This window comes from Anabrus simplex, chromosome 5 (genome assembly GCF_040414725.1).
Source record: "Anabrus simplex isolate iqAnaSimp1 chromosome 5, ASM4041472v1, whole genome shotgun sequence".
Taxonomy (NCBI): domain Eukaryota; kingdom Metazoa; phylum Arthropoda; class Insecta; order Orthoptera; family Tettigoniidae; genus Anabrus; species Anabrus simplex.
Genome location: NC_090269.1, coordinates 218,514,016 through 218,530,407, shown reverse-complemented (window position 1 = coordinate 218,530,407; position 16,392 = coordinate 218,514,016). Strand labels below are relative to the sequence as shown.

The following is a 16,392-nucleotide window of genomic DNA, read 5'->3' as shown; positions in this document are numbered from 1 at the left end:
GAGGGGACAAACTGCAGCCTTGCCTCACTCCTTTCTGGATTGCTGCTTCTTTTTCAAAGCCCTTGATTCTTATCACTGCAGACTGATTTTTATACAGGTTGTATATAATTCTTCGTTCTCGGTATCTGATCCCTATCATCCTCAGAATCATAAATAGCTTGTTCCAATCAACATTATCGAATGCCTTTTCTAGATCTACGAATGCCATGTACGTGGGCTTGTCCTTCTTGATTCGATCCTCTAAGATCAGACGCAAAGTCAGGATTGCTTCACGTGTTCCTACATTTCTCCTGAAGCCAAATTGATCTTCTCCCAACTCAGCTTCTACTTGTTTTTCCATTCTTCTGTAAATAATACGTGTTAAAATTTTGCAGGCATGAGATACTAAACTAATGGTGCGGTAGTTTTCACACCTGTCAGCACCGGCTTTCTTGGGAATAGGTATAACAACATTCTGCCGAAAATCGGATGGGACTTCTCCTGTCTCATACATCCTGCACACTAAATGAAATAACCTTACCATGCTGGTTTCTCCTAAGGCAGTCAGTAGTTCAGAGGGAATATCATCAATTCCAGGTGCCTTGTTCCTATTTAGGTCACTCACAGCTCTGTCAAACTCTGACCTCAAAATTGGGTCTCCCATTTCATCAGCATCAACAGCCTCTTCATGTTCCAGAACCAAATTATCTACATTGTTACCTTGATACAACTGTTGGATATGCTCCTGCCATCTTTCTGCTTTGTCTTCTTTCCCTAGAAGTGGCTTTCCATCTGAGCTCTTAATATTCATGCACCTAGATTTCCTTTCTCCAAAGGTTTCCTTGATTTTCCTGTATGCAGCATCTACCTTTCCCAAGACCATACAGTCTTAGATATCCTTGCACTTCTCCTTCAACCATTCTTCCTTAGCAACCTTGCACTTTCTATCCACTTCATTCTTTAATCGCCTGTATTCTTTTCTGCCCTCTTCATTTCTAGCATTCTTGTATTTTCGTCGTTCATCAATCAGGTCTAGTATCTCCTGAGTTATCCACTGATTCTTAGTTGATCTTTTCTTCCTTCCTAACATTTCTTCAGCCGCCCTACTGACTTCATTTTTCATGACTCTCCACTCTTCCTCTATTGTGTTTCCTTCAGCCTTTTCATTTAGTCCTTGTGCAACATGTTCCTTGAAACAATCTCTCACACTCTTTTCTTTCAACTTGTCTAGATCCCATCTTTTTGCATTCTTTCCTTTCTTCAATTTCTTCAACTTCAGATGGCATTTCATGACCAACAAGCTGTGGTCAGAGTCCACGTCTGCTCCTGGGAAAGTTTTGCAAGCCAACACCTGGTTTCTGAATCTCTGCCTAATCATAATGAAGTCTATTTGATACCTTCCAGTGTCTCCAGGTCTCGTCCACGTATACAGCCGTCGTTTGTGGTGTTTGAACCAAGTATTGGCAAGGACTAAATTATGATCAGTGCAGAATTCAACCAGCCGACTTCCTCTTTCATTCCTTTGTCCCAATCCGAATTCTCCTACTGTACTACCTTCTCTTCCTTGGCCTACCACTGCATTCCAGTCTCCCATCACAATTAGATTCTCGTCACCGTTTACATATTGAATTAAATCTTCTATCTCCTCATATATTCTTTCGATTTCTTCATCATCCGCTGAACTAGTAGGCATATAGACCTGCACTATTGTGGTGGGCATTGGTTTGGTGTCTATCTTGACAACAATAATTCTTTCACTATGCTGGTCGTAGTAGCTTATCCGCTGCCCTATTTTCTTATTCATTATTAAACCAACTCCTGCATTACCAGATAATCACCCCCTGCAAACTTAAATCCTAATAGAAGGATGAAGAGATCTGAATGTTTGAAGAATGTACTCGCAAAACAGAAAAGGAAGAGCCATGCAAGGTGTGAAAATAAAGGACTCCCCGTATATTTCATAAAACTAACACCATCAGGGTCAGAAGCAAACAAGAGTTCATCTACGGAAGTCAGACAATTAAAATGAAAGGGAGGAGTAGAAGAAAAGCTAGAGTGAGCTAGGAACCCTATGGTCACCACCTTAGACTTTCAAGTTGAGAGGCCCTGGAGGAAGTGGGCACAAATATCTATCAGCATTCATGTGCAGTGCCAACAGTGAAGTCTAGGGCTATACCAAGTCCTCAATGCCATATGGAAGGATGAAAGCTTACCTGAAGACTGGCAACAAGGAAGCATTGTACCACTGTTCAATAAAGCAAATAGGAAGAAATCTGAAACTTATAGAGGTATAACCCTATTATCACATGGGCTAAAAATAATGGAGAAAGTCATTGACAAAAGACTGAGGGATATAATAGAAACACAGATGAAGAACAATATGGCTTTAGACCGAATAGATCAACAACAGACTTGATATATACAGTGCAAATGATAATGGAAAAACATCTGGAAAGGAACAAGAAAATCATCTTCGTATTTGTTGTTGTTGTTGTTGTTGGAAGCTGCTTTACGTCGCACCGACACAGATGGGTCTTATGGTGACAATGGGATAGATAAGGGCTAGGAGTGGGAAGGAAATGACCGTGGCCTTAATTAAGGTACAGCCCCAGCATATGCCTGGTGTGAAAATGGGACACCACGGAAAACCATCTTCAGGGCTGCCGACAGTGGGGTTCGAACCAGCTATCTCCCGGATGCAAACTTACAGCTGCGCACCCGTAATCGCATGGCCAACTCGCCCGGTCACAGCAGGAGATCTCGGGTTTGATTCCTGGCTTTACCTACCATAGATGAGATATGCGTGGCATATACTCATTGTGTGCTACACGGACTAAGTCTGGAAACATCATTTAAAGAAATGGGGTTATAAAAATAGAACAGCCTTGTTGTAAGATAAATGCTAACATATGAAGACAGAAAAAATATATATAATTCCTAATCAGAATGGCACTTACTGATATCTGAGACAAACATGGAACATCCTTCAGAGGAGGGCATAATTCCTGATAATTCTGTTTCTTTTCTTTTGTTCCTTTTCCGATTTCTTCAATTAAACTTTCTTCTTTCCTAAAAAAAAATATATATATATATATATTAATTCCTTCACTGAATGATAATTGATCTATTTTGTGATTACTATTGAAAAACAATAACACTTACTTCAATAAATAATAACATTGAAGTACATCATCATTAACATCAGTGGGTACATTTTTGAAAAATCAAAACGCAAAGGGTATGCAGAAAATTAGGTCTATTGCAAAAGCTTTCAATGTAGCACTGTAGTTATGACTGTGTACACACTCACTGCATTTGTCATCTGGCAAGGTGTGAACACCTCTTATTATTATTCTAGGTAACTTTCAATACTTCACCAGTATTGTTTGCGGACCTCAGACAAATGATTGACGCACCTCACTCTTTTGACTACTCTTATGTACGTATATACTCGCATACAAGTCACGTTTTTATCCTACTTTTAATGCCGAAAAATCGAGGGGTGTCTTATATGTGCATATCTCAAAAAATCATATCAAACCTGTTGTTACATTCAAGTCATCATTGTCGTGAAGGTATCCATAATTGCTGCCATCATCACTGTCTGAACTGCCTTTTGAATTGGTAACATCTGCAGGATCGTTTGTTTCCCATATGACATCATCTTCTGATCCATCCATAGCACGAAATTCCAGTTTTCTTGAAACTTCATTTAATAATTTCTGGCATGATAAGTCCCCAGGACTGAACTATCCACTCGCACACTGTTTCAATGGATGCTTTTTGTCATTTTCCCACCTTTTGTCAGTGAGTGGTTTCCAGCTACCATCCAGTAGACATAAAAATGCCTCATGTGATCTTTGAACGGCTTGTTGACGGAGACATCAAGTGGCTGAAGGAGAGAAGTTAATCCTCCTGAAATTATTGCGGCATGGGTGTTCATTTGCAGCACCTAGTCTTTTACGGTATCAACAAGGTGACCTTGAAAACCATCCAGCATGAGCAGTGCATTCTGCAGCAAAGCTCCCAAGCGGCAAGACCACATGGTGTGCAACCAGTCTATCATCAGATCTGCCATCATCCACCCCTTATCATGAATGTGGATAACAATCCCTTTGGGAAAGTTGACCTTTGGCAAAGTTTTTGTTTTAAATGTAGCATATGGAGGAAGTCTCCTTCCATCAGCCATAATTGCCAGCAATACCGAACAGCGCAATTTCTCAGCTCCCGTGGTTTTAACAAGTACACTTGAGGCTTCTTTGGCATTAATAGTAGAGTGTCTCAGCATATCAAAATTTTTTTTTGTTAGTTGCTTTACGTCGCACCGACACAGATTGGTCTTATGGCGACGATGGGACAGGGAAGGGCTGGGAGTGGGAAGGAAGCGGCCGTGACAAGGTACAGCCCCAGCATTTGCCTGGTGTGAAAATGGGAAACCACAGAAAACCATTTTCAGGGCTGCCAACAGTGGGGTTCGAACCTACTATCTCCCGAATACTGGATACTGGCCGCACTTAAGTGACTGCAGCTATCGAGCTCGGTGCATATCAAAATAAAGCGGAGTCTGATCTGCACTTCATATCTGTGATAGGAGAAACTGGTGTTCTTGCTGCTGTCGAGACATGAACTGATGGAATTCTAACACTTATCTGTGCATTCCTCCGACAGTCGCAGACACAATGGCATATGCATTTGTAAAGCCAGGTTGTTTCTTCGCATGAAATGCACAGGCCAACCTCTGCTTGCTTTAAACTTGTTTCCACTGATTCCATAACTCTTTGCGATTTCACATATCTTAATTTGTAGCATTTCACGAGACATGCTGTTGCCCATGTAGAGATAAGAAGGGATTTCCACCCTATCAATACTGTTTATTGTAAGAATTACAGTATCGGTTTTGACCCTAATTGGTCATCATCAGCTGAACATAAATACCTTTACATATGTATCAAACAATAATTGATATTACCCTGTCTAAGGGAGGATGCCGTAAGGAAACACCATATCTGATTGTGTCCAAACTGGGCATGTTGAGTTTGAGTTAGTTATGTGTTATGATTTGACTTTCAGGTAGCCTACATGGGTATAAAGCTATCTTCTTCAGGATTAGAAATTTGACTGTAAAATCTATCCTAAGCTTAAATCTAAGTTATATACACACATACAATAAACACATTAAAATACACAGAACATATTAAAATACATTAGAATAATGAGTATAAAACATTTCATGGACTTGAATTTACAACTTAATTTACATCTTAATTTGGTGAACATTTCATACTTTCCACCTCATGAATTGAAATTGAAAAAATACAATAATAATGCTATTACATAATTTGAACATATCAGAAGGTTCTAGACTTATTGTAATAAGCCTGTGTAATAATATAATTAAACCAAAAATCATCACTGGTGAACAATCCAGCAAAGAAATGCATATTCCTAGAATCACCCTTGACTCCACAAAAAGTCATCTAGGATGTACCATGCAACAACATGAATTTCCAGTAAGAACTGCATTTGCTATTAAGCTGCACAAAGCACAGGGCCAAACTTTCGAGTTAGTTAGCATTGACCTAAAGACATCACTATGCTGTACATTGCATTTGCTGGAGTCAAGAGGCCAAGCACCTTAAGAGTACTACTACCACAGGAAAATACACATCATTCTCGCAATATAGTGCAAAAATAGTTGTTGGATTAAGATGTCTAACGTTTCTTATTTTTATAACTCCTTTATGCAAACTAATAAGTAGTTACTATATTTTTTGTTCAAAATTTATAATAATTAAGTGATTTATAAATTACTGTATTTTTTCATGATCCTTGACCACTGTTTATCAAGTATAAACAAAAGTTCACAATGATTCCAAGCAAAGCTTGGTCAGTCACGTACTAGTATATTGCATAGCATACGTTTTTATAGTTATGTTTAATTTCCATTGTGAATGGAGCCCTTAAGCGTGTTGATGATCATACTGTACGCAAGTGAAAAGGAGATCGTTTGAAGGAACTGAAATCCCAGTACGCCCATAAAGAAATATTTGATGCTGACGAGACAGGCCTTTTCTAATTTTATTTAAGCCTGACCATGGAGGGAATTCTCTGCAATTTGGTTCAGCGAACTGCAACCACTGGACCTTGGGATCATTTGAAATTTTACTTGCACTGTCTCAAGTGGCAAAATGTCATCTTCTGCATAGATATAAGAAATAAAGATGCAGTGTAGATCCATGTTTTACAGGCAAGATTTTTACCTTTTCTTTCCCTCTAGTAATCAATGAAGTGCATGAATATGCATATCAGATATTCTCACAAAACATATTTTTGTCGCTTTTTTCCCTCTAACATTAATTGAAGCAACTACTGTCTCCTGAGGATACCAAGTACACTACAAACTGGATTATTCACAGTGTAAAATTAACAGTGAATACGACAAAAACAAATTTACACAAACTTTCTTGAAGCAGTAACTATAGTCCCAAAATTACACCATATGTAACACTTGAATCTCTTCAATAGGGAATGCATTACATCACAGCTTTGAGACAAGAGTGTCACAATTAACCATACACCACTGTTTTCACGAAGCAGGATTTGTGATTGCTAGACTCTGACGATGCAGATGACGATTCATGTCGGTGGTGATAAAGAATGGGACAGTTTGAGAGATCGGGCACTGCTTGATGAATACATAGACAATAAAGTCATTGCTATGGAAGATTATGAGGAAAATGAAGGTCAGGCACTGAACACTCCCATGTGTTACAGTATAATGAGGTTGTTAGTTCCCTAGAAGCTACCAAATGTTTGTGATGCATTGTAATGCATCTGATGAAATACTGGTAATCTAAGACTTATTGCAAATTGAGGGTGTAGTTTATGCCATACCAGCAAGCAATAACAGTCTACAATAACTAATTATTTTCAGTGTAGTTTAATACAGAAGTTTGTACAATGTATACTACTTGTTTATATTCACTCAAATAGCCTATATAATTTCCAACGTAACACACACCTGGTTCTTTTCCCCATTACTGCACACACACTTATGTTACACGTTTTCTACACATTTTTTTCCCTTTCAAGCCTCTGAAAAAGTTATAATGAAGCTTTACTGTAGTTCCCAGCAATGACATAATGCTACATATTTACTTCATGAAATTAAAAAGTTAACAATCTGAGTGTGACAGAACTAATTATTCCTCACCTGTACATCCACCATGGTTCCCACTTTGGAATTAAATTAGTAACATTGCCAGACCTCAACATTTCTTCAAAAGCCTGCTGTTCTGCAGGTGTGAGATTTTCCCATACTGAATCAGCATCATCCAGGTTGACTCCTGACAAACGTGTTGCAAGATCTGGATCACATTCATCATCAGAATCTGTAAAGAAATCAAAAAACATTCTGCCATAAATTTTAGCAAAAGATTGTTTTACCACATAAACTAGGAAGGAAGAGCCAGAATAATTCCTTATCTTAACATTATAGCTTTCAGAAAACTTTAAAAGCCAATATTTACATATTTTTCTTTTTCACATTCTTCCGGTGAAATCTCACTTAGTGCTAAGGATGAATGCTGATGTGAAAAGAATCAGCCTATTAACATGAAACACAGAAACATGATGGGAAGGGAGTAACATGAGTATACCGGTAACTACAAACTTACAAATCACCAGAATATGCGTTTCACAAGTCATTTGGAATCTTGAGCACCTGTCTCCAGGAACCTAACTTTCACTTTCCACATTGTAGACAAGTGCCTTAAGTGCCCGTTAATCCTTTCCAACACTGCCAAATGCTAAGAGAAGTGTAATGTTCAAAGTTATTTTAATTTGGAAAAAAAACCGATTCAAGAATGTCTTAAAATGTCAGGTGCATTATGCTGTTAATAATAATAATAATAATAATAATAATAATAATAATAATAATAATAACAATAATAACAACAACAACAACAGCAACAACAACAACAGTAATAATAACAACGGGCATCTCGGACATATTCGGAGTCATGGCCCTCCTTGTGCTCAGGCGGCTAGGACTATACAATCCAACGGTTAGAGGAGAGATCCTCACTTGGACTATATGTACATAGGGTAGCATCCTGCTTCACAAATTTACCAAGCTTAGAACATTTTAAGCAAGCCTCGGACCTATGGGAATAACGCAGTCCCACTCCTATTTGACAGGCGAGGGATTCCTTAGAAACAACTTGTTGAACGAAATGGAATTCGATGGGGAGCTATCAATATTAATGGGGCTTATGGAGGAAAGAAAGGAGAACTGGCTGAGTCAGTAAAGAGGATGCATCTGGATGTGCTAGGAGTAAATGATTTTCAAGTAAGGGGAGATAACGGGGAAGATATCGGAGATTATAAAGTGTTCTTGACGGGTTAAAAGTAATAAACTTCATTGTTAGGTTCAGTATTGAGTTGAGACTATGCTTAAAGTAAATACAAAATTTTAATATTCCACCTTCTCAATACTAAGAAATCATTTGATGTTTTTACAAAAACATTACAATGATATTAAAAGGTACTAGTTTCGGTCCACTGTGGACCATCATCAGCCTAGCCAAATTACAACAGTAAAAGACATAGTGATAAAAATAGTGTGGAGAAATGAGAGAGGATCTAGAAGGATGGGATGGTGGTGGAATGACAGATAAAAGTGAAAAAACCGTATTTGCGAATAATGATAAAAGTAACAGAAGTGTTCACAATGACAAGTAAAATCTTGTGAAGTCACGTAAAAACTCTTGATGAGATAGTCTTTGGTTAGCAGTTACTCCTGTGTTGCACGATTGACATATATAACTACGTATATGCTTCTAGAAAGTTGTAGATGTAAGTTCCACATTTGCGTACAGGGAAGAATTGTCCGATGAGACCAGCACAAGATTAAAAATTGACAAAGTTGAACCTGTTCTATGGTGGAATGAAAGGCTTTCTGTGTTAAACAGAAGTAGTCTTAGTTCAATCGGGACCCCTTTCATTCCACCATAGAACAGGTTCAACTTTGTCAATTTTTAATCTTGTGCTGGTCTCATCGGACAATTCTTCCCTCTACACAAATGTGGAACTTACATCTACAACTTTCTAGAAGCATATACGTAGTTATATATGTCAATCGTGTATTTACTTTAAGCATTCTTGACGGGTGTTAAAAAGGGAAGGGCAGAGTGTGGGGCTGTTCATCAGGAATACTACTGCACGCAACATATAGGCACGTAAATGAGCAAATTATGTGGGTAGATTTGGTAGTTGGAGGAAGCATGACGAGAACTGTCTCAGTGTATTCACCATGTGAGTATGCAAATGAGGATGAAGTTGACAAGTTTTATGAAGCACTGATAGACATCGTAGTCAGGGTCAACAGCTAGGATAGAATAGTGCTAATGGGCGATTTAAATGCGAGAGTTGGAAATCGAACTGAAGGATACGAAAGGGTGATTGGTAAATGTGGGGAAGATGGAAACTGATAGAAATGGGAAGCGTTTGCTGGACTTCTGTGCTAGCATGGGTTTAACAGTTACAAATACATTCTTCAAGCATAAGACTACTCACTGCAACACATGGGAGGGTAGGGATGCCAGACCCATAATTGACTATATCTTAACCGACTACGAATTTAGGAAATCTGTTAGGAATGTATGGGTTTATCAGAGATTTTATGATGATACAGACCACTATCTGATATGTAGTGAATTAAGTATCTCTAGGCCTAGGATAGAGAAAGTGAAATCTGTCTGCAAATGATTAAGGGTAGAAAATCTCCAGGATGAGGAAATTAGACAGAAGTACATGGATATGATTAGTGAGAAGTTCCGAACATTGGACAGTAAGCAGGTTCAGGATATAGAAAGAAAATGGGTGGTATACGGGAATGCAGTAGTAGAAACAGCAAGGGAATGCTTAGAAACAACTGTGTGTAAAAATGGGAAAAGGCAAACATCTTGGTGGAATGATGAAGTGAGAGCAGCTTCTAAAAGTAAAAAGAAGAACTTATCTGAAATGGCTCCAAACAAGGGCTGATGCAGACAGGGAACTGTACGCAAATGAAAGAAACAGAGGGAAACAAATAGTTGTTGAATCCAAAACAAAGTTGTGGAAAGATCTTGGTAATAACCTGGAAAGGCTAGGTCAAGCAGCAGGGAAATCTTTCTTGATAGTAATGAAGAATCTTAGGAAGGGAGGGAAAAAGGATATGCTATTTGCTTTACCTTGGACCGACACAGATAGGTCTTTTGGCGACGATGGGAGAGGAAAGGCCTAGGAATGGGAAGGAAGCAGCCATGGCGTTAATTAAGGTACAGCCCCAGCATTTTCCTGGTGTGAAAATGGGAAAGCATGGAAAACTATTTTCAGGGGAAAAATGATATGAACAGTGTTTTTGGTAATTCAGGTGAACTCGTAATAGATCCCAGGGAATCACTGGACAGGTGGTGGGATTATTTCGAAAATCTTCTCACTGTAAAGGGAAATCTTCTTGGTGGTATCGCGAACAACGAGCTCATGGGGAGGAGGAAAATTATGTTGGCGACATTACGTTTGAGGAAGTGGAAAGGATGGCCAACATCAACGTGCAGTGACATCCAATCTATTAAGTCCAAGCTAAAGCCACATTAGAATATTTTCTAGATTTTACTGTACATACTTTTATGTAGAAACACTCATAACTAAGCATGTGTCTACTTCTTTTATAATGTTAAACATGGCTACAAAGCCTTCATAAACATAACCCTACTGTTCAGACAAATATGTCACTAAAAGCTGATTATTATACTTCACTTTCAATACTTTCTCCTTTTTTAACTAAAATACTAAGGTGTACACCTTATAAAAACAATCTTTTATCGCACTGACTGTCAGCTTATATATGTATATACTTTTTAATTATATTCATGTTTATATTAAATACTATTAATGTAATATTACTGTAGAAGTCACAATTAATGTAATATATCTTTGTATAGTTGTCCTGGCTGATGATGACATCAAACATTCTCGAAACCGGTACCAAATGTAAATAAACGTGATGTTTTAAATGTAAACCTTCACGTAATACGAGGGCTATTTTTTTTTCAAGGTCCGATCGGTCGCGACAGTCAAACGCCCGCGAATATATGATGAACCGCTGCACAGATGTGTTGCGCAACGTCTCTGAAATGACCGTTATGCGCCTCACCTCAGTCCCGTCAGTAGTGAACGTGCAGCGCGCTCGTAAACATGGCTACAACGATCGCTTCGCCCGCCAAGTGTGAAGTGCGCGGTGTAATTCGATTTCTTCAGGCTGAGGGTTGCATTGCAGCCGAAATTCATCGCCGAATAAGTCGTGTGTATGGTGAAACGTGCATGAGCGACAGCAAAGTGCGACAATGGTGCAGGAACTTTACAGCAGGGCGTACAGACGTCCATGATGCAGGCGGCCAGGGAAGGAAGCGTGTGTCAACCGATGATCTTGTTCAGCGTGTGGATCAGGCAATTCGAGGAAATCGTCGGTTCACAATTTCTGTGTTGAGTGCTTCGTTTCCTGAAATTTCCAGGTCAGCTCTCTACACAATTGTGAGTGAGACACTTCAGTACCGCAAACTTTGTGCGAGATGGGTTCCGAAGATGCTGTCTGACCGTCACAAAACACAGCGAATGGACGCCGCTTTAGCGTTTCTCCAGCGCTACCATGATGAAGGACCGGATTTTTTGAACAAAATTGTCACAGGGGACGAGACATGGGTTCATTTTGAAACGGAAGAAACAAAAGAGCAATCCAAACAGTGGATGCATTCGCACTCCCCGAGTAAGCCAAAGAAATTCAAGCGAAGCTGGCTAGGAGGACAGCGTTTTGACACTGACGAGGCGCTGCAGACTGGCGTACAAAGATGGTTACAGGCGCAGGCGGCGACGTTCTATCAAGAGGGCATTGACAAGTTGGTACCACGCTACGACAAATGTCTCAATCTGCGAGGCGACTATGTTGAAAAATAGCTGTGATGTATCAGTAAGTGTTACTAATAGAAAAGTGTCAAATTTGTACTGCTGTTTCATTTCGTGACCAATCGGACCTTGAAAAAAAAAAAATAGGCCTCGTATATTGTATTGAAAAGGTGGATATTAACTTTCCCATTTCTCTTATTGTGAATCTTGATTCAATACGGAACCTGAAGAATTAAATTCTTAATGTTAAAAATCTCTCAGCATGTAAAATCAGCATAACTATGGCAAGCCAAGAAAGGCAGAAGAGATAAATACCTGAAGTCTTGAGAAATAGAATCCATGGATTTTATTTAATCATAAACATTGATTCAGAATTGAGAATCATATAGGGCAAATAAGGAATCTTTTCAAAATACCAGTAGAAAACTTAAAATCATCTCATAGCACCACGCCTCCATCCTTTCAATCCAAGCCATTCTTGCCTCTCTCTCAAAGAGTAAAAGAAGCAAAGAATAGTAAGAAAGAAATGCTTCATCGATATTTCATAACAAGAGCTGCTATCTGTCAAATAGAGGTGAATTACATGTCAAGTTCGAGAATACTAAAGCAGTCAGATTAATCTATGGCATCAATAAAGAACACGATGTCAGAAGGTACAACATAAGGGTAACTTGGTATGGTGCAATAGGCAGCAATAGTACAGAGAATTGGCAGAAATATAAAGAAGTCAAAAAGGTATGTAATAAAATAGTTCTAGAAGAGAAACAGAAGAGCTGGGAAAGTTTCACAGAAACTTTACAGGAGGATATAAAGGGAAGTAAAAAGGTTTTGTATGGTTTGGTGAAAAATAGTTTAAGAAATATGAAAGATTCAAAATTTGTAAAAGCTGAAACAGGGCAGATATTGACGCAAGGAGATGATATACTAATAAGATGGGAAGAATTGCTAAATATTAAATACAGTGAACTAGCAGGTGAGAACGAGCAAGAAGAAACAATGGGGAAAGAAGAACAAGAAAAAGAGACATCGATGTTAGAAATAGAGGAAGCCATACAAAAGATGAAGAGCAGTAAAGCAGCAGGAGTGGATGAGGTAACTACGGAAATGATAAAAGCAGCAGGACCAATAGGGCTATAGTGGCTGTATAGATTATTTAGAATAATATGGAGGAAAAAAGAGATCCCAGAAGAGTGGGGAAAGGGCTTAGTTATCCCAATGTTTAAAAAATGTGATAAGAAGAAATGTAGGCTAATAACTACAGAGGGATCACCGTTATTGCCCATGTAGCTAAGATCTTGGAGAGAGTATTGGAAGGAAGACTGAGGAGGAAGCTAGAAGGAGAAATGGAAGAATGGTTTTAGGAAAGACAGATCAACGTTTAACCTGATCTTTACATTAAGAGATATGATGGAGAAAAGATGGGAGATTGGAAAAGACATACTGATGACATTTATTGATACTGTATTGAAAAGCTTATGACAGTGTGCTCAGACAGTTGATATGGGACACATTAAGAAAAAAAACAAGTTAACAGACTGGAAGTCCAAATGATGAAAGCTATGTAAAAAATTGTGTTAGTTTAAAGTTGAAACTGGTCTCCGACAGGGAAGTGTACTATCCCCCATATTATTCATCATAGTCATGGATGAAATTAATAAGAACATTAAACAGAGATTGGGAAGACAGGCAACAAAAGCCACGTTGTTTGTAGATGATATAGCGATATGGGGTGAGGATGAAACAGAAGTGCAAAAACAAATAGATGTATGGAATCAAGAGAGAGAAAAATTTAGGATGAAATTAAGCACAGAGAAAAGTAAAACAACAGTGATTATACTGTAAGGGGAAGGAAGGAAGTGGAAAGATAAAACTGAATAGTAAAATTCTGGAAGTGATTAAAAGTTTCAAGTAATTGGGATGTGTGATCACAGAAGATGGAAAGATAACCAAGGAAACTGGGAAAAGAATACAAAAAGCAAACAGCTTCTACCAGAGAGTAAGGGGTATTTTGTGGAACCAAAATGTCCCGAAGAAATGTAAGAAAGTATCAGGGGTAGGAAAAAAAACAAAAGAAATAATTCAGTAGCCAGCCCCTTTTTATCAGGAGCCAGCACTTTTTTTTGCAAATATACATTATGAAAACCACAGGTTAGACTAGGATAAAGCTACGTATTTTTTAAATGTGACCTTAAGTAGTATAGTCTTATCAGTTCATATAAGAATGGAAATTTATATTTTAAGAGATACTAACACAAATAATCACCAGTCACCTTCAAGGTCAGCGTCTTTTAAAATTACACTACATGTGCCTGTTTGATTTCCCACCAAAACACCAACGATCAATACATTTTGTTGCATCAAAGTCCTTTAAAGATGGTCAATTCAAAGATATCATCATGAGATCACGTAAGTTGTTCTTGGCAAGCTTGGTTCACAGTTTGTGTTTAATACTATTCATCGTGCTTGACCTTCACTCACATGATGAGTCAATACAGGAATTGTTGCCACTGTATACTAAGGAGCTTTCCTGAAATTGGAAATCGTCCTTTCACAGTCCGCGATTTTTCAAGTAGATCATTCAGTGGAAGACCTTTCCTGACTACTTTGAACCCGTACCACTCGCTCAGTATGTCTTCTACGTTGTTCTCCTCAATTTGAAGGTGTTTTGAAAAATGAGTGACAAGAAGCTGTATTTCACTATTGCCATAATTTTTCAGTATTTTTCCTGATGGCCAGAAATGTGTGTCAGTAACACCAGTGGCACTTTGAATGTCCTCATTTTGAAGAAATGTGTTTTAGAAAGGTAATCCCACTTGCCAAAATATGTTCCTTGTCGCTTGTGAAATTCTTATATGACACACCTCATAACTGTATTCCACCGAAAACTCCTGAAAGTGTTATAGCAGAAACAAACTTTTTTGCCATTGGGCTCTTGGTGTTGTAAAGTTGCTGCAATGAATTAATTGCATTATTTGCATGCACTTTTCTCTGACTTAAAATCAGATCATGCCTTCGGAAATACAAGTGAAAGTCTTTTGAATATACTCAGATATTCATACAAGAACTGAATTGTGATGACAAATTTGAAGCCTTAGATCTTCTTTAGAAGACCTTTAGCCGTGATTACGTCTTCACCTTTCCTTTCAGAAATATTCTCTAAATGCACCACAAGGCATTCCCAGTCTTTGACAACTGCATGCAAAGCATTTAATTTGCTTGCTACTCATCTAACTTGGTGCAAGTACAGCAATTTAGATATTGCACATTCCAGCAACTCCGAAATTTTCTTCAGTTTGCGAAGTCGTTTGGCAAATGTCAGTAAAACATATACAGTTTTCCGAGTATAGAATCAATTTCATCAATGATTTTTAAGTTTCACATTTTTTAGTGGGTGAAGAACAATGAGTTGGAGTCGATGTGCAACACAATGAACGTTTTTACCAAGTTCTCAATTTTTTCAGATATTTTTGTAACCAGACCTTTACAGACACCAATGACACATGGTGCTCCATCAGTCCCTATACCTATTAGTTTTGTACCGTGAAGAGTTCTCCAAGCCCTAAATGAAGCAATTCTGTTTCTAGAGCCTCCTCCAATGACACAATAGAAAGTCACCTTATTTAAAAAAAAAAAAGAATGCATTGTATCAGCTCCTCATCATCAGATTTATCTGTTGATCCATCGAGTAAGATACTGACATGAACTTTCCTTAATGCCACATATAGGCTAAAATCTTCACGACTATCTGAGGCAATGGATGAAATAAATTTCTCTGCATTGTATATCATTCACATACTTCTCTGAATCAGTAACATTCAACTTGCTTAACAATGCAACAAAACCTTCAAAATCAGTGTAGGGCCTGTTATTTTTTGCAATATGATAAGATGCCATGAACAATGCATTCATATACTGTAACATATTAGCATTCATTTTCTTTACACACTTCGCTAAAAGTGCACATTCGGGATTTTTCATGAAACTTTCAGCCTCCTGCCGGCCCCACAGTGTAGGGTAGTGTGTCTGCCCCGGGTTTGATTCCCGGCCAGGTTAGGGATGTTTATCTGGATCTGAGGTCTGGTTCGAGGTCCACTCAGCCTACATGATTACAATTGAGGAGCTATCTGACGGTGAGATGGCGGCCCCGTTCAAGAAAGCCAAAGATAACGGTCTAGAGGATGCATCGTACTGACTACACGACACCTCATAATCTGCAGGCCTCCGGGCTGAGCAGCGGTTGCTTGGTAGGCCAAGGCTCTCCAAGGTCATCTCCATTCGAGACGACAACTTTTAGTTACAAGTAAGTCATATGAGTTTTCTTTTCTTTTCGTACATCATTTATAACTTGTTCTTCATCCACTCATATATTCCTTTTTTCTCATTACAGATGTTATACACGTTTTATTCATAGTATTGACGGTCTCACTACACTCCTCAGCATAGTGTTTTTATTTAACAGTCAGCAAGATC

The 16,392-nt window shown here is 38.5% G+C and overlaps 1 protein-coding gene across 1 annotated transcript in view; it reads right to left on the bottom strand.

Annotated features, from left to right (window-relative positions):
* The window catches only part of LOC136874780 (zinc finger HIT domain-containing protein 2), a 55,483-nt gene that overhangs the window by 17,296 nt on the left and 21,795 nt on the right, over positions 1-16,392 (bottom strand). Inside the window, exons 3-4 of the mRNA XM_067148453.2 lie at positions 7,193-7,370; positions 2,937-3,048 (exon numbers count right to left, since the gene is read on the bottom strand). Coding sequence (XP_067004554.2) covers positions 2,937-3,048; positions 7,193-7,370 — 290 coding nt within the window. The remainder of the gene's footprint in view (positions 1-2,936; positions 3,049-7,192; positions 7,371-16,392) is intronic.